Below are 19,525 nucleotides of genomic sequence, written 5' to 3' on the forward strand. Positions count from 1 at the left end.
CAAAGAGATGGTTCACAGAGATTAGGAGTAGTTCCTGTGAAAACTGGAAAGCTGGAGCACAGGGTGTTGGGAAAGTGAACTGTGAGATAACCCAGTTATTCAAAACTGGGTTTACATTGTTTGAGTAAAGGAATCTTACAATTGTCGCTTTGGGTTTACTAGTGTTTCATGTTACAAAGCCAGTCATCTCCATACAGCTAACTTGCTGACTGAATTAGGATCCTGTCCTAAATTACTGGTTTGTTCATTCATACTGTTCATGGTTAGCATAAATTCACACGTCCTGCAAAGTTACATTTATATTAACCTATAGCTAGCTGAAGAATTGCACATTGCAGAGATATTTTTTTTTATTGCTTGACATCCCTATATTACCTGTGAATTTTTCACTTCAGTAAATATTGCAACAAAAGCAGCGAGTCTGGTTACTGGTCATTTTAGAAACAGGAAGTATTTAAAGCTTTAAGGTTTTGGGAGTTTTTACTGTTTCTTGTGCTTCATTTACAGGATAGACACTGTCTATTTCTACAGATTGATTCATTTCTGGGACCTGTCCTCTTTTCCATTTTCCGTATTTATGTCTGTTTTCTCTCCCACAGCCACTCTCATTCCCTATGGCACCATCAGTTTGAAATTAAGAAGACTTTTTAAATTTATATTCGCCCAACTGCTCCTCCATTCTCTCCTTCAGCCATCAGTTTTAGATTACCACCTGAAGTAGTCCAACATGTCTGCATTTCCTCTCTTCCCCTGAATTATTGTGTGATTTGGAGGTCCCCCCAAAATCCCAATAGTCCCTAATACCACATAAAACCTCAGAGACAGTTCTTCCTGTGACATTTGATGTGTAAGATTTATTACGGGATTATAGTAGTTCTAGTCCTAACCGCCATGCTTTTGTTTATGACAACTTAACTTCTGCTGTGTATTCAAAAGCTGAACTCATGTTAGCCATGCTGTTTAGCTCACCACTGTCGCTCTCATCCTTAAACCAACATCAGATTGTATCGAGTGTTGATTCTGCACAGTATGGATTGTTCTTCTACAGTACACACAAATGCAGAGCTGTTTAAAATCTCTCTAAACCCTAATATAAAAACAGACAAACTCAAAGCTTCCTGAGTTGAACAAAGTAAATCCAGTGTCCACAGCTTTGATGAAAACTGCTTTTAGGGTTGTAGCTGGTGTTTGGTTCATCTTTCCTTCCCATTGTGATTGAAACAAGCTAGCTAAGAGCCATAATAGGCTCCAGGAGCAGTAATTGAATAGAATAATAACGCTGTTAACACAGTTGTTAATTAGCGTTTGGTGATCCATGCCTATCTACACAAAACAGCTTGGGGCCCATATATTAAAAAAGACTGAAAGATTAAGAGGCAAATGGGCTTTTTTATTATTCACATGGGGGTATGTCTCCCGTGTGTGTGTGTGTGTGTGTGTGTGTGTGTGTGTGTGTGTGTGTGTGTGTGGACAGAGGTGAAATATGTAATAAATAATTTTAGCCACTATTTTTTCCACATATAACTTTAATTGCTTTGAATGAACAGTGACAGTCGGGGCCATTTGAAGACTGGATATACTTTGAATGACAGACTACACTGAAGATGTTCAAATATTAACGATAAGAGCACTCTTTATATAAATGTAGTTTTTCTTTTGTATAGAACTGAAATTAATTATTTTTAATATGTTTTGGTTTTTTTTCTCTGTATCTGTTTCTCTCTGAAAAACAGAATGTGTATGTGAACATCAATCGAATCATGTCTGTTGGAAATCGGCTCCTGGAGTCCAGCCACTATGCCTCTCAGCAGATCCAGCAGATCTCAAGCCAGCTGGAGCAAGAGTGGAAGGCCTTTGCTGCAGCACTGGACGAACGCAGCACCTTGCTGGAGATGTCTGCCAGCTTCCACCAGAAAGCTGATCAGGTACTGGGATGCAAAAAATTAATTACACTTCTGATATTATAGTAATACATGTGTGCATAATAGATGCACATTACTTCTTTTCTATATGTGCAAAAAGACTTTTTTTGGCAGGCGTAAATGCGCTGTTGGCAGCTCTGCTTGAAAGCATCAGAATATCTGCATGTATTTATAAAGTTGTGAGTTCTTACATTCATTTAGTACATGCTGTGCAAACAATAATTGGAGCATGCAGCATATGATCTGTTATGTAATGATGTGTTTTTGTCATCTAAACCGTATTACAGCTTTGTGTAATTTTCTACTCTTACTTGTACTCTTACTTATACATTTAGATTAAAAAAAAACTTTCCAATTTAAAGCCCCTGAGGTTACTGTGGAACCTTGCCAATGAGAGACCATTTAAATGATCAATACTACTTTAAACTGTTTTGCTTACGGATGCAGTAGCAGAACATTAGTTGTTGACAACTGTTGTTTGCTGAGTGGCTCTTTTTCTGTGTTTCATGTCCAAGACTTCCTTGTTCACTCTGTCTTTCTTTTTCCAAGTGATGTCTTACTTTTCTCTTTTTGACTGTGTTGGTCCTCCCATAGAAATTCTCATATGCACCACCATCTGGATAAAAAAGTTCAGGGTTATTATTTGTGTGCAAAAATGACTTTCGAAGACATATTAAAGCTATTGTAATCTTTAACTGACCTGCTGACCTGCTCGGTCTTAATAGCATTTGTATGATGCTGTACTTATGTTTCTATACAAATACCGTATATCTGTCTTTTTTCGCAGTACATGAGTAAAGTGGAGCCGTGGTGTAAGGCATGTGGTGAGGGAGAGTTGCCCTCTGAACTCCAGGATCTGGAAGACACAATCCATCATCACCAGGGGCTGTATGAGCACATCACTACAGCATACTCTGAGGTCAGTAGGAACGGCACATTTGCAGAGACAGTGCGTCCGAACCATAAGTGCGTGACACAAATAAGCATGCAAACACACAGAGTATACAAATATATATACAAATATCATTGTGACTCTATGGAATACAAACAATAGATGTGATGATTATGCAAATCGTGCATTCAAAATATTCACACATGCCTTCAGCAACAATGGAAACTTTGTCCATTGATACATCTCTTTGGGTTTTAGTTAGTTTCGCAACTTAAAATAAAGCAAATAACACAAATTAAACAATGTTTGAAATTTAGTTTGAAATTGGTAGATTCACTGCCTCCAGCTAAGAAATCTAAAACAATATTCTGTTAAAAACATACATGACATGATGAGATAAAAAAACATTATTTGGGGTGTTATGTTATCTACTGGTATTTAGTAGTGGTTGGTCCACTGTGTGCTATAGTAGTCGCCTCCCATGAGATTTTAGAGCACTTCCTGCTTCAGTCTGTTGACAAGCCTTATGGAGATGCTTAGCATCTTCCCAGAGTGGTCAAACTACTTCTAAATGGTTTGCTGACCATGTTACTGGTACGCTTGACTAGCCAGCCAACTCCACAGAGGATCTATGCGATATTGTCAAGAGGAAGCCCCCAAAATTTCAGAAATTCCACATTTCTGCATTAGAAATCCTGTTTTTATTCATTTTAGGAAATATTCTAATAATATGAGATCTTAGACTCTGATTTTCATGAGCCATAGCCCATCATTTTCAAAATTACATAAAATGCCTTAAAATGTTTCTATACAGCATGTAAATGAATATAGATTACGTAATAGTTTTAACTTTTTGAATTAAATTATAAAGAACATATATTATACGTATATAATATTCAAATTATTTTAGTTTTGTATTAATATTAATATTCTAAGTCTATCGCATCAGATCCACCCAGTACTAAATGTCACACTGCCCATCAACTTTCAAAGGTAAGCCAGGATGGCAAGTCTCTGTTGGACAAACTGCAGCGACCCTTGACCCCAGGAAGTGCAGATTCGTTGATGGCATCAGCTAACTACTCCAAGGCTGTGCATCATGTTTTGGATATCATCCATGAGGTGTTGCATCATCAAAGGCAACTGGAAAACATCTGGCAGCATCGCAAAGTCCGTCTGCATCAGCGCCTGCAGCTGTGTGTCTTTCAGCAGGATGTACAGCAAGTAAGAAATGTGTGCAAACATCCACAGCAAAACCTGGCTTTGCTGAGACTCTCAACGCCCACACAACGACAGTACAGTAGGAATTGCATAAAGTGCTGTCCCATCTTGCCCTTATGTCTGAATTAGTTTCCCTTTAGACTTAAATTGTCTGTACTTAACTTGGCTACTTATCTATCCAATCCAGGAATCCGTCCACTTAAGCATTTTTCACTCTGAGAGCTTGAGAGGATGTCTATGAAGAGCGATTTCCTAGGCTTGTTATTATATGTCAATTTTAGGGTTATTGAATCTTATAAATATTTGTATTTTCCAGTTCATACTGGAAATTGAATTTAAAAAATGAGGGGGTGATATTAAGAATATGATATAATAATCTCCAGTTATTTCAGTACCTTTTTTAACTTCCTCTGGGCTTGTTTTTAATTTCTTTTGAGTGAGTGTCTCTATGTGTGGCTGTGGTGGGATCAAGTTCTTAGATCAAAGTTCTGAGTTGGTGTATTTCTGTCCTCTGGGCATGAACCCCTCTCTCCCCTCTTCCACCTCTCCTTCTCTCTCACTCGTTCCTGCTGTACATCTATGCTTCTGTCTTCCCCATCTCTTCTTTACCACCTTTTTCTCTTGGTAGTGGTTTCCATGGTGATGCAATTTACTGTCACATAATGTGTCGAGGGCATTGTGTGCATGTTCATATGTGTTTGTCTCATCAAAATATTCTCTCAGAGATGTTGAAAATCCCTTTCACAACCCAACATAGAAACAGATGGAGTTAGGCCATCTGTTTAATAAATAATAAGGTTATTAATAAGTACAAAGACTATCTGTTCACAGCCACAATGGGAATGTTGACTCTTTACACTGCTTTGGATTTACACTGAAGCAAAACCCAGTCACCCAGGCTGTAATTTAAACATGACAGACTGCATATGGAGGAAAGGAGTAAAGAAAAGGGGGTGGGGAGAAGCAGAGAGATGACATCTATAGACTGCTGTAATTAATGTGGTCTAAATGCAGGCGATTGTACCCCCTACTGCTGGAAAATATGTACTGCATCCTCAAATGCACTGCTTATTTTTACCTGTTTACATGTGTTTGTGTGTGTTTAAAGGTGCTGGACTGGATAGAAAATCACGGTGAGGCCTTCCTTAGCAAACATACAGGTGTTGGAAAGTCTTTGCACAGAGCCAGGGCTTTACAGAAAAGGCATGAAGACTTTGAAGAGGTTGCACAGGTGAGCAAAGCAATCAATTTCATATTTCTGCAACAACCTGAAAACAGTATTCCACTGTGTAGACTTGACAAAAAAAACCCCAAAACAAAACAAAGCAAAATGTTGAGTTGGTAAGTTCAGTTTAATAAGTTGTGACAAAAATGACAAGAGAAAGTAAGTAAAGTTCTTCTTGTAAAGGTCACTTGGAAGAGATAGAATATTCTCATTTTAAATGTATTTAATCTTTCAGAACACCTACACCAATGCTGACAAGTTACTAGAGGCTGCAGAGCAGCTGGCCCAGACCGGAGAGTGTGACCCAGAGGAAATTTACCAGGCCGCCCACCAGCTTGAAGACCGCATCCAGGATTTTGTGCGACGTGTCGAGCAACGTAAAGTGCTGCTGGACATGTCTGTTGCCTTCCACACACATGTCAAAGAGGTGTGTGTCCCTCTCCCTGCTTCAACTTGTCCTGTTTGCAGCATTGATTTCACTCCTCTGTTTTGCTTATTGCTAGAATTTAATGCGACTAATACAGTAAGAGGACAGTGGGTATAAAAATGATGCAATGATGTTTATTCTGTATTAAGAAACATATTTTAAACTGAGTTACCTGTCTTCATATTTTTGTCGCAACTCCAGCTGAAATGCAATAAACTCTGCAGGCTAACTTTGCTCTGGCAGTTTTCACATGCAGGCTATGTTGAATAGCCGTAGCAATTTATGTAAAGTGTGTTTGTATAAATGCATCAGATTGGTTCCAGATGTGTTCCTGCAACAATCATTATGCTGTTTGTAAAAAACAAAGAGTATAATTTTCTTTTGCCTCTGTAGTAACCATTCACACGCCATACAAGGGTAATCTGACCTCATCTGCCTTCTCCTTGACTTTGATTAAGGCAGGCGGGTCTTTAGGTTGTCTTCTTAAGCCTTTGGGGAGCTGCAAAAATGCATTTGTGCTAAGCACTCCTTGACATAACTCTTTTGTGCATCTTTGACTGTCAAAATTAACCTTCCCAGACGGAAAAGCAGTGCTCTCTGCATGTGTTAACACTACATCCTGTTTACATAGACTCATAGACAGTCAGACCTAGGTATTATTAATGAAGCTAGTCTTTAATGCCCATATGGACTAATCTCCTTCATCCCATCTGTCAGCTCACAATGATAGCAGTACGCTATCTTTGTGAGCGCACGTGCATTTCTGAGCATGTGTGTGTGTGTGTGTTTGTGCCACTATGATTCTTTTCTCTGCATGCATATGTTTGTACAAGTGAATGTTTCCAACTCTGCTGCCCATCACTTCTTCAAGTGCTGCAGAATCCTTTGGATGCAGTCCAGTGTGATAGAGGGCAAATTTACTGTGATGACAGGGCATGAACTGCTTTGTAAAAGAAGCAGTTTACCTGTTTTCCATGAAGCTAACTGATCAGAAGGCTCGGACTAATAAAAGTAGCCATCTTTATTTAATCAGAAATTCTCAGACAAGGGCTTTGACAAAGAGAGAAGCATTTGTTTTGAAAAATTAGTCGCTCACTTGATTTCACTTTTCACACATTTTTAATGGTCTGTGTCAGTATGGAAACCATGTAATATGTAACATAGTTAACGCAGTGAACAGCATCAAAAGTAGGCATGTTTTTGTGTTGGCAGCGTGGGTGTTAGACAAACAATGGGTGCCAGGGTCTCTCCCCTGCAGCCTGGACCGTATGCCAGGGCTTCAGTACCCTGAGCCAATTCACCCAGATGGCTAATCTGTTACAAAGATGACCATTCACAAAACACCAGCTTTGAAAAGAACTGGTTGGATTTGATTTGTTGTTGATTTCTGTCTCATATCTCGTGTCTATCCATTTGGCAGCTCGTCTGTTTATTCTTAGATCTCTGGTTAGCTCACACCACTATATGCACCACCCTCAAACATGTGTCTGCAGATTATTGTGCTTTTTTTCTCTACATTTGAACTGGCTTTTTTTTTCTTTGTCGATCACACTTAGCTGTGGACATGGCTGGAGGAGCTTCAGAAAGAACTGCTGGATGATGTTTACGCAGAGTCAGTCGAGGCAGTCCAGGATCTGATCAAGCGATTCGGCCAGCAGCAGCAGACCACCCTGCAGGCAACAGTCAATGTTATAAAGGAAGGAGAGGACCTCATACAACAGCTCAGGTGATCATTTATTAGTATTATTACATTTTTAAATGCCTCACTAAAGTCTGAATATTGTAATATTCAATGTTCATCTGATCATCTGTCACATTTGCCATCTGGAGATGGCCTTGGGTTACACATATTTTCCAATTATTCAACGATCATGTGTTCATGAGATAAAAGGAAAACAAGAAGCGCTGATAGAAGTATACACTGGGAAAAATGGGTGAGGGTGATTTCTAAAAGAATGACTTGACAAAAATTGGGACCAAAGTCCTCTCCATTTAACCCCTGCTTACAGAGACTCTGCCATCTCAAGCAACAAGACTCCGCACAACAGCTCCATGGCCCACATCGAGAGCGTGCTGCAGCAGCTGGACGAGGCCCAGGGCCAGATGGAGGAGTTGTTCCAGGAAAGGAAGATCAAACTTGAGCTCTTCCTCCAGCTCCGCATCTTTGAAAGGGACGCAATTGACGTAAGTAGGCGGAAAATAGAGGGTTGGTGTATGATGCATATTTATTTTTAAAAGTGAGAGTGAGGAAGACAGAACAGGAAACACCAGAATAGTAGAACTCGTGATCTTTAGATGTAAAAGCGAAGACAGAATGTTTCAAATATCCAAACTGCAGGAAGGTGTTTTCAATGAAAAGGGAGAAATTAAGGTGTACAGCAGGGACCAAAACGACTAAAAGTTTGGACATGAAAAACAAAGTGCTACACATGTGATACGCTAAGAAAGAAATAACAGAATGTATCATATCAGCCAATTTGTTTTTTCTTACTGGCTGTTGAAAAGATCAATTACATGTGACAGCGGGTTTACTGGCAAACCAAAATGACTGTGACTGTGAGCTGATGGACCATTACAGCGGATTCAGTCCTGGAGTGAGGATTCCAGCTGGTTTAAATCTCGGCTAAATTCACAGTCATACTCACACGTGCGCTACATTAAAAAAGTGTTTAGTTCCACTCGATGAATCTCATCCACTGACTCGCTCCAGTTATGTCTCCCCCTCCCCGGTCTGCAGTTTGCTAATTCCTTAGCATCTTGCTGTGAGAGTGAACGCTGTACTCAGCTGGTGCTCAGAAATGAGGGCTTCTCTTAAAAAAAAAAAACCAGAAAGAAAGAGAGAAAGAGAGAAAGAAAGCATTGCTTTTATTTTTATCATGACTATCAAATTAGATTTGTTGAGCCATACAGTGCTGACAGAAGAATTACACTCAGGCACTTTAGAAGCAAACGCACTGAAAAGAGATGCAGGCTTGTATTAATAAGAATCATGTAAGTAAGAAGAAGAGATGTGGAAAGTCATTATTGAGGACATAATGAATATATTAATCTTGGAAAATGGTTTTCAATTATAAACTCATCACTTGTGGTTTCTGTGGGTGGTAAGTTTAGTGTTTTTGGTCCAGAATAAAAATAGCTTAAACAGCTACTCCATAGAGCACCAGCACTCATGGTAAATGGATGACTTTAACTTGGTTTGGTGATCCTGCGATAATGATGATGATGATGATGATGATGGTAAATGGAAAGCCCACAGAATGACTCTCCTGATTATCTCTTGGCTTTACTTTACACTCATCAGCCACTTTGTTAGGTACAACCTACTAGTACTGGATTAGACTTACTTTTGCCTTCAGAGCTTCCTTAATTCTTTGTGGCATTGATTCAACAAAGGTATTAGAAACATTCATCTGTGTGGGCGTGGGTGTGGTCTCTGGCCAGCTGCAGAGGAGGGGTGACGCAGTGAGCTCCCGGGGCGGCGCAGGGGCAGGGTGAACAGGTGTGCTGGGATCTGACAGTGATTGTGTCTCTTTATATGTTGGCAGTGACAGTCGGAGGGGGAGCGGGAGTGTCTGTGTCCCAGTCAATAAAACCACAGTATCAAATAAAAGTTCTGCTGTCAACATATTCGCTCCAGCATATGTTTCCTGGGCCCAACGTTACAATCAGAGATTTTGATGCACATTGACATGATAGCATCACACAGTTGCTGCAGATTTGTTGGTTGTGCATCCATGATGTGAATCTCTCTTTTCACCACATGCCAAAGTTGCTCTGGGATCTATGGCTGTCTATGCCATTTGAATACAGTCAGCTCATTGTCTTGTTCAAGAAACCAGTTTGAGATAATTTCAGCTTTGTGAAGGGATGAAAATGGTCAGCAACAAAACTCAGGCAGACTGCAGTGTTTAAATGCTCAGTTGATACTAAGGGCCCCAAAGTGTGGCATGAAAATATCGGTCACACTATTAAACAGCCACCATTGGCCCTAACCGTTAATACAATACAAGATAGGACTGTGTTTTTATGCTATTTACAGAAAATTGTGGCCCTACCGTGTAAATGTCACAGCAGAAATCGAGACTCATGAGACCAGAAAACGTTTATCAAATCTTCTATTCTCTAAATTTAGTAAGCTCGTGTGAACTGCAGCCTCAGTTTCCTGTTCTTAGCTGGCATGAGCAGAATCTGTGGTGGTCGTCTGCTGCTGTAGCTCATCTGCTTCGAGGTTTGCCACTAGGGCTGGGTATCGTCACTGATTTCTAGAATCGATTCAATTCCGATTCACAGGGTCCCGAATCGATTCGATCCACGATTCGATTTAATTTGATTCGATTCGATTTAATTCGATTCGATTCACTTTGATTTGAATCTGGGAAATTTTGACAGTCAGAAATATTATAATTCAGATCAGTACATTTACATATTTTTGTATCTATAAAAAGGAAGCTGACACACCAAGACTTTATCAAAGGTGTGAGCATCACAGCAGAGGCCTTTGTGTCAAAGTAGCTGAGGATAAAACACAGAAAAACATGAAGGTGATTTTCCTGGTCTGGGATTTTATAAAAATTTTCTGCAGTAGATCAAAAACGAAAGAAAACCATTAATCAACACATGAACATTACCTCGGAAGTTACAGCGGTTTTATTAGAGACAAGGCTGAGCGTTTTGCATTTTGCATAATTTTAAAAAGTTTAAATTTGTTCGGTATTGAACGGCAGAAATTAGGTTTTATTTTCGGAAGTATATAAAACGAAAAAAAAAAACCATCGGCCGACAGCGCTGTAAACAACGGTAGACTTGTGCGTAACAAGCAAGCGAATAATGCAGAAAACAGTACAGAGAGAGAGAGGGAGAGAGAGGGAGCGAGAGCGCGCGAGAGAGCGAGCATGCGAGAGAGAGCTGTGCATCGTGGTCGAAGCAAAACAATAAAAGTCAGAGTGAATTCATGACGTTGTTTATGTGAAGCCTAGTTTGGATCTTCTTTTGCTGCTGGTTCGGTCAATATTGTTTGGAGAGAGATAAAACTAACAGCTTTAGAATCAGCGCATAAAGGGCGTGAACACAAAGCGCGGACCGCCGACAGATCAGAATCAGCGCGCTGTCGGCTTTCAGCCCCGACTGTGAGAAAGGCAACATCTCACTGATTCTGATCCGCGGTTGGGCTGTGTGTTTAAGTCTTTGTGCAGAATCCATGTTCCTGCTCTCATTTACTGTCTTAGCTGTTTGGTGGTTGTTGAAATTTTGTGAGATTTCACCAGAGATTCTGGCATTTCGGGCAAAATAAATTTATATTAAAAAATCGATTCAGGATTTTAATGAATCGATTTTACGTTATCCAAGCCAGAATCTATTTTAACCGATAAATCGATTATAAAAACCCACCCCTATTTGCCACACTGCATGTCCAGAAATGCTGATCTACACAGCTTGGTTGTAACAAGTGGTTATTTAAGTTACTGTTGTCTTCCTATCAGCTTGAAACTATCTGGTCATTCGCTCTAATCAATAACGCACCGGAGAACTCACACTCACTGATTTTCCCTTATTCAGACCATTCTCTTTAAACTCTAGAGACGTCAGTGTGGGAAAATGTTCCCCCACTCTGACATTTAGCTTGAGCTTGAACAGGTGGTCTCAAGACCATGTTGACATGCGTAAATGTCGCTGCCTGTGATTGGCTAATTGGATATTTTCATTCACGAGCAGTCAAACAGGTGAACCCCACAAAGTGTCTGGTGAGCGCGTTAATGACGATATGATTATGTAATTATCTAATAATAAGCATCTTTTGTCATCTTTCAGCATAATAAAGCATAGTATAGCATAACATAGTAAATGTTAATAAATGTAATAGCTGCAAAAATGTATACTTGACTGCAAATAAATGTATAACAAAAATATATCTTATAAAACTAAAAAAGTTAGTTTGTTAACAGTTACCCAACTGATAAATGACTTAGACTCACATATGTTTGTGAATATTATGCAGAACTGCAAGAATCGCAAGGCTTTTATTAGCGTCTCTAACAGTCTATAAACAGTCAATGGTTACATATAAGTTTCTATTAATATCCTATGACCTTAAAATAAACCTGGTTGTAATGTTATTAGTAGCAAATGATAAATATGTTAAAAATGCTCGTCACATATCAGCTAGCATGTTAAGTGTTGAGTTGTCTGCTCTCTTCATCTGAACAAAAATATCGTTAACTTAAGAAGAATCTACTAACCATAAGTATATAAATATAATGTAGAGTCAAAACATTACAATATGTAAAGCTTTTAAACTTTAGTATTATATGAAGGGGTGTATATTACATGTGCGTGTCAGGTCAGCTACACCCACTCTTGCACACAGGATTAACAGAGGGACTTTGAGGAATATGATGAGTGGAAAAGGCATTCGTGCCACTCCACACACGCGCAGTTGCACAACGACACTCCCTCCTGGCTTAACTTGGGGGGGTGTATGTTCGATGAGGGCACTGGTTGAGGTGAGACGCACACTCCTCCCTCAGTGCTTTATTGCCTGACAAAAGCTGTGTATGAGTGCATAGCACCAAGACCAAAGCAGTCAGAGGGGAGACTTCTCCTCCATTAGTTAGTCATTTCAGACTTTGTAGATTAAGGAAATGGTCTTTTTGTACTCAGAGGGCATTTTACTCAACTGTAAGAGGAGAGGAGAGCAGAGTCTAAATGAGTGCTTGGTAAGTTTGTTAAAACTTTGTTGCCAGATTTGTAAAAATCATCATATTGGTTTAAGACGGTATTATCTGTTATTGTCTTATGGAAGCTTGATAAGATTATCCTGTGTGTTAACTGAAAGAAAAATTGTGTCTCTGTACAGACCATTTTTTATTGCAGGGGAATTTTTATTAATCCAAACTCCTACAGCACAGTGCACAAAGCAGAGGCACTTTTTCATTTGGAGACAGGGTAATGTTCTCTGTTGTAGAAGTGGTCTATCTCGCCTTTTGTATACTTATTCGATAGTTACAATTAGGACCTTCCTGTGAAGTAGGCTTTCATGCATGCATTGCTTTGAATAATTACAATATATCAGTTTTAATCTTAATGAAAATTCAAGACTTTGTGAATCTTTTTTTTCCCCTTGGTTCAATTCTCATCTGAGTCTGCTTTTGTCATGAGGTGAAAAAGGAGAAGGAAATCAGGAAGCTGAAGACTGGTACCTGCTAAAATATGAATATACCTCCACAGAATGTGTATTTATTCATAGAAACACTTGAAACACAATGTTTTTTCTTGTTGCTGGAATTTGGCATTTGTGGCTTGTTTTCTGTATCTCGGGGGAATATTTAAAGCTCTCAGCTGTCTCACACTTACTAGGCGAACCTCTCTGAGAACACCAGTAACAATCTTAAGCATTGCAAAATGTATAATTACACATTATGTAGAGGCTGTAGTAAATGACATTTTTAGCAGTGTACAGTGTAACTGCATTATGAATAAAATAACTGTCTCTGGCAATCTGGATCAGGGGATGTACCTGAGGGACAGATTAAATTAAGCACAGTACTGGCTGAGGTTTAACTTATTCACATATGATTAGGAACGTGATGCTATCAATGCTGTTCTCCTTTTTTCAACATCTATTTTCTGTATGACTGTCTCCCGATTTTTATTTTTCTGCCTTATATTGAAACTCACTGGCCTGGCTGTTAGCAGTTGGCTTATTTTTCCTCGCTGTGTTGGAGGTTTTCTGTGTAACTGTCATGTGTGAGACTCGGAGACAGATTCAGAACTCGCACAGCTTTTTTGCTGGAGCTTGGGAAACTGAACACAAGTGAGAGCGAGGGACAGAGAGAGCGAGGAAGAGAGACAGCGGGAGCGTGAGTGAGGGACACAGAGGGACCAGATAGGGACTGAGGAAAGATAGAAGATAGAAGACTGAGGAAAAAGTCCAATAAAGATGGAGACAAGACAGATTTCACAGGGAGACACAAATAATTAACACGGGTACACAGAGGGAAGACTGGACATGAAAAGGGAACTAAATAAAACTAAACAACAAGGAACAGAGAATTAACCAAACTAAGAAACAAGGAAATTATGCTCAGGAAATAACACATTATCTTAAACCTCATTCCAGAAATACCTAACAATTCAAGACAAGCACAAACTACTTGGTCACAAACCCAGGACCATGACAGTAACAGGATAACTGTTTATAATTTTAAGAGGACAGCTTTGATTTTCAAGGAAAATGTTTAATTCTTATCTGGACTTTTGATTTTTAGGGCACAGTGACTCAAGTTACCCAAAGGTAACTTTAAATTCTTTACATGCATTTGTTGGGTTACACTAGGACAGAGACTAGGGTCAGACCTCGAAAGAAACTTCAGGATTTTGCTCATATTACTAAAACAGCACAAAGCATGGATATTGAAATCTGATAAGTTGATTTAGTGCCGATGCAGCACTGTAAATGTCACTCTCTAAAGCTCAGATCTGACATTAAGATGCGATTCCCCAGCATACCCGTGTGCTTAAAGTGCTTTTGGAATGTGTAAAGTCAAGTTTAGTTAAGAAAAAGTTTGCTTGTAATAACAGTATTCATAAAACGTGATTCTCTCTCTCTTGATACAATAAATAAAGACTGCAGAGCAAGAGGTGAATACCTTCTAGAAAACAACAAAACTATAACTCACGGTTTGAAAACAAGAAAGACAAAAAAGATCGAGACAGCATGGATTCAGAGCTGAATGGTGCCAGGATCAAGGTGCTCCTGGTATCATGATTCAGTCTGTGTGGGCAGTCAGAGACAAGCGCTGACATCTCGGTACATCTGCTCCACCAGCCGTTTATTACCATTTGTAATATATTATCCATTATTGTGGAAGCCTGCTGGCTTACAGCTCTTAAAGTGCTTGATTTGCTAAATTGCTAATGAAACAGCTGTCATATTTTTAAATGCAATTCTTTCCCTCTTTCTTCTTCTTTTGTTTTTTTGTCAGACATCTTGCTTTGAATTAGCAGGATAATATTTAAACATAGAAACCCTGATTTATTTTTTTTTTTGAATTCATAGTCATTTGGTATCTTTTTTCCCCTTTTTTCAACACCAAATGAACATACATTCAAAATGATTTTAACTAACCAAAAACACACATATATATCTAGATCGAGGGGTAACTGTGGTGTAGAAGACAAACTGCTGGGATCAAGTAGCTCACAGCTGTTGGTGCAAATGTTTCTTCATTGTCACTGTCCTTTTTGGAAATAATAATACAAAAGGAAACGTTCTCCCATTTTATGTGCATGTTAGCCCTTCTTCCTGCCTTAACCCTCTCTGCCTCTCTCAGATCATCTCAGACCTGGAGTCATGGAATGAGGAACTGTCACAGCAGATGAGCGACTTTGACACAGAGGATCTCACACTGGCTGAGCAGAGGCTGCAGCATCATGCGGACAAAGCTCTTACCATGAACAACCTCACCTTTGATGTCATCCACCAGGGACAAGAGCTGCTGCAGTATGTCACGGAGGTCCAGGCGTCTGGTGAGTTAGGGAATATAAATACATTTAAACCTTGAGTATTTATTCAAGGGGGCGACCCAGTGCCAGTCGTTAGGGGAAATTCTGCGCAGGCTAAAATACCCTCGGGAGCTCAGTCCCTTATTTGACTTCTGGTAGGCCAAACCTTTGCTACTGTCATTTCCCAGCTCATTCCTCTGCTCATGCCTTCCATGAATAATTTGTAGAGTGTAAAAATAGGAAGCCATCCAGCTGGGGCTGCTGCTGCTGTATGGATGCTGGGAAATATAGTGATGTATAGTATAACCATCCTGATTCTGTTAGAAAACCTTTTTCAGTGTTGGTAACACAACAGATAATCCACTTTCTGCAGGTGTGGAGCTGTTATGCGACCGAGACGTGGACATGGCCACACGGGTTCAGGACCTGCTGGAGTTTCTCCACGAGAAGCAGCAGGAGTTGGATCTCGCCGCAGAACAGCACAGGAGACACTTGGAGCAGTGTGTCCAGTTAAGGCATCTGCAGGCTGAAGTCAAACAGGTATGTATGTGACTCAGGGGAGACAAAGATGCAACACTAAAGCAGCGATTAAGGTTTAACTTGGGTTTCAAAAGCTCTCTAAAAGCAACGCAGGAAAAAAGCTAGAAAAAGAACAATGACTGCATTATACTTACAAAGCCTAAAACTGTTTTCTGACATCTGGTAACTCATAATATATTTATATATTGTGAACTGCATATATGTGTCCCATACATATAGTCACACATGAATGTTCACATGAGTCTTCTTTTTTCCTGTAGTCACGCTGCTGAATGGAAATCTGTTCTGGCAGTTCAGCGCTAACATACTGAGAATCTGCAGCAGAGAGTGATAGTGCGGCCTTTTAGCACATACTATGTTGTGTCTGTACATGACCATGGGTAGATGACTCATCCTGTGTCAACAATTTCTCTCTGCCTCTCTCACTCGTTCTTAACTGTATTCATTCTGCTTCTCCCAAAAATATTCAGTAATGAGCAAATTTAGTTTGCAGTGCAATAATTGATCCATCATTAAATTTTCATCAGAATACTAAATATGAATTTCTTTGACTCCACTTTGATCTGTCCAGGTGCATGGCATCATGCATTATGACGCATAGAGATTTTCTCACAAGAGCGCTGTGAAAAATGAAGTACACTTTTACTGCTTCCTTAGGAATTAAAAGTGCAAGTGGGAGCCAGTTGCTGCTAATCAAATGCACTTGATTAACTGTTATCAGCAAGTGTGAGCCCCTCTATAAAAGCAGACGTTTTGGCAGTTTGCTGGTTTTCAGCGTTCAGGTCTTATCTTAGACTATAAAAGGCTCAGTGAGCATGTTAAAGTTCATAACAGTACAATTAGAAAAAGACTGAACAAGTATGGCTTGTTTGGAAGAGTTGCGGGGAGAAAGTCTCCTCTCTTTGAAAACAAAATAGCAACGCAGCTTAGATTTGCTAAGTTATATCTGAACAAACCACAAGACTTCTAAAATAATGTCCTTTTGACAGACAAGACCAAAGTGGAGCTGTTTGCCACATTTGGTGAAAACCACCGAGTACAAACACCTCATACCTACTATCATGCGCGGTGGTAGAGGGGTAATAATTTGGGCTTGTTATGAATCTGAATGCTTTTGTCAGCAATGAACTCCTCTGTACACCAAAGGATTCAAATGTGACGTCATGTCTCAGCTACATCTCAAGATGCAACAATAATCCCGAGCACACCTGCAAATCTGCAATAGAAGCCTAAGACTTCTATTAAGCCTAAGAATTCTATCTAGTCAGAGCCCAGACCTCAGTGCTGTAATGACTGTAGGACTTTAAGAGAGCTGTGCTAAAATGAATGCCAACAAACCTCAATGAACTTAAACAAGATTGTAAAGAAGAATGAACCAAAATCCCTCCATAATGATCTGTTTTAATTACGTTTCTCTCATGACTGTATATTACCCACAAACGTCTTTCAATATAGCTAGAAAAGTCCAATCAAAGTAGCAACTTTGAAATTCGGCGTAGTGTCCACTAATTTATTGTACATTTAATGCAAGAGCATAAAGAAAAATATATTCCTATTTGTTCAAATATTTGAATAAAGAGCAATGTTACAAAGAAACACAAGAAAAACCAACAATCCCGACAAAAACAGATGTGGTTTCTTTCCTATTGTTTTGCATGTCATCTAGTCATTCCCTAACAGTATCTATTCAGTAGTGGAACACAATTACAGCAAGACAATCATGTGGAGCAATCTTTCCTGCTGCTATCTGAAGCCAAAACATCAACAAACACGGAGGCAATTTTCACAACAAGGACTTTTATTGTGGTGATGCAGCCAAATAACAATAGTCTTAGGCTTGAACTTGAACTAAAACTAATGAAAAAAAATTTGGTTGGTGGAAAAGAAAATGATATTGATACTCGAAGAGGGCCGCGTCAAAACATTTCAAACGCACTGCCGTCACAATGATACGACAGCTGACAGAATGATGATAGCGTGTTAGCATGGAGTTAGTTTTCATTCAGTTACTGAATGGAGTTGCTCATCATTCATAGAGAAAGGTTGCTGCAGGTGCGGCTCTTTTACACAGCGTGATGATTGTTTATTCAGCTCGTGTTCAGCTAGAAAATCTGAATTGGGATGGAGATCGTCAGTGTGGTTAGTGCGTATTATTTCAGGAATTCGGTGTAAAATACACTTCAACAGCTTTTGCCATCCACTCTCTTACACGGGGGAGCTTAGCTATTACACACCCTGCTCTGAATCCTCTAACTGCACCCTTTTACAGTAAAGCCGGGAACAACAGTAATCTTGTAATTGTAGCTTGTGTGTTTATGCTGCTGAACTATCTCTAAATATTGCTGTGCTAAATTTACCAGTGTACGTTTGTGTGTTTGTTTTTTTTTAACCCAAACCCAGAAGTAGTTTCTTATTAGGTCTGCTGGAGGCCTTATAATAGAAAAGCGGGAGCTCAAACGAAATAAAAGGATTGTAAATAGATAAAGCTGTGTTTTTATGCCATGGTTTGATAAAATATTGAGCTATATTATAAAAGGGTTTAGTGTTCATTCACACATCTGTGTTAAGCCACATGTCCCCACAGCTCCTCTGAGATTAAAAAGCTAACCTCATACCTGCCCCGCCTCAGGTTGTTGCAAGTGCAATGGAAACACTGACCCTGTTAAAACTTCTCAAAAACAGGTGTCAGTGTTGTGTAGCGTCATTAATTTTCTGGCCATGCTTCATATGCAGTTCTGCTACCACCCACTCAGCAGGCGTGCATGCTGAGTCAGAGAGAGTGAGCGAGGTGTCTTCGAGAGACTAACCTTTGGCTAGAATTAGGCCAGCGAAAAACAAAAGCAAATGTGATTTTTGGGCGCTGCAGGCAGCGTGTGTGCAAGGCGGGGTAGAGTAGGTGGTTTGGGAAATGTGCGCAGGGTATAATTTCACGATCTAAAAGTTGGAAATGAGCATTTCTGTCACAGAGTACCGACAGTAAAATATAGCAGAATAGAGAAGTAGCTAAAAAAATAAACGACCAAAAACCACTTTTTTGTTTTTCAGTTGTTCTTAAAATGTCATAATAAATTTAATCCCACTCTTTTCAAAGATAAATAAATACACTTTCTGTTGTGCTGTAGGTGCTGGGTTGGATCCGTAATGGTGAGTCGATGCTGAACGCAGGTCTGATCACAGCCAGTTCCTTACAAGAGGCCGAACAGCTGCAAAAGGAGCATGAACAATTTCAACATGCGATAGAGGTACAAGAAACTCAGCTGTCTTTTTTTGCTTCTGTGTTTTTTGTAAAAACTTAATTCCCCGCCCTTCCCCCTTTCACCAGGTTTACTTTGATTCATCTTTTAAAGGTCTAGTTGCCTTTTCCACCCTCGCTTCTGCTCCCGTGTCGCTTTCTTGCCCTTCATCTTCCAACCTTTTGCTTTTCTAAAACTCTTTTTAAGGCTGATATCGCTGCCTCTCCGTCTAATCACAAGTCAGCCATGAAATGGAATTATGAATAACCAGCATCTATACCCCTCTCTTTCTTCTCTCACTGCTTTTACCTTTCCCCCTTATTTTCCTTCTCCTCTTTACCCCTAATTATTCGGGGTGCATTTCTTTGAACTCTATTGAGACTGGTTCATTTTAATGCAGGCCTGTGCCTGACCTACTTCTACGATGCTGACATACATGCGACAATTCACACATAGAAGAACATTGTTTTTTTATTGTTGTGTAAGTCAGAGTGGAATTTTAACACATGCTGCACACCCCTGATTCCCACCCCAGCACTAGTGAAGGGAAAAAAAGCAATATCT

The 19,525-nt window shown here is 39.7% G+C and overlaps 1 protein-coding gene across 2 annotated transcripts in view; it reads left to right on the forward strand.

The window, feature by feature from the left end:
• triob (trio Rho guanine nucleotide exchange factor b) overlaps nucleotides 1-19,525 on the forward strand; it is a 120,605-nt gene that overhangs the window by 56,958 nt on the left and 44,122 nt on the right. For both annotated transcript variants that reach the window (XM_085176286.1, XM_085176285.1), the window contains 10 exons: nucleotides 1,734-1,925; nucleotides 2,710-2,841; nucleotides 3,808-4,038; nucleotides 5,144-5,266; nucleotides 5,496-5,687; nucleotides 7,244-7,413; nucleotides 7,697-7,871; nucleotides 15,017-15,212; nucleotides 15,562-15,728; nucleotides 18,851-18,970. In XM_085176286.1, coding sequence (XP_085032412.1) covers nucleotides 1,734-1,925; nucleotides 2,710-2,841; nucleotides 3,808-4,038; nucleotides 5,144-5,266; nucleotides 5,496-5,687; nucleotides 7,244-7,413; nucleotides 7,697-7,871; nucleotides 15,017-15,212; nucleotides 15,562-15,728; nucleotides 18,851-18,970 — 1,698 coding nt within the window. The remainder of the gene's footprint in view (nucleotides 1-1,733; nucleotides 1,926-2,709; nucleotides 2,842-3,807; nucleotides 4,039-5,143; nucleotides 5,267-5,495; nucleotides 5,688-7,243; nucleotides 7,414-7,696; nucleotides 7,872-15,016; nucleotides 15,213-15,561; nucleotides 15,729-18,850; nucleotides 18,971-19,525) is intronic.

The sequence above is a fragment of the Neolamprologus multifasciatus genome, chromosome 11, assembly GCF_963576455.1.
Source record: "Neolamprologus multifasciatus chromosome 11, fNeoMul1.2, whole genome shotgun sequence".
NCBI lineage: Eukaryota > Metazoa > Chordata > Actinopteri > Cichliformes > Cichlidae > Neolamprologus > Neolamprologus multifasciatus.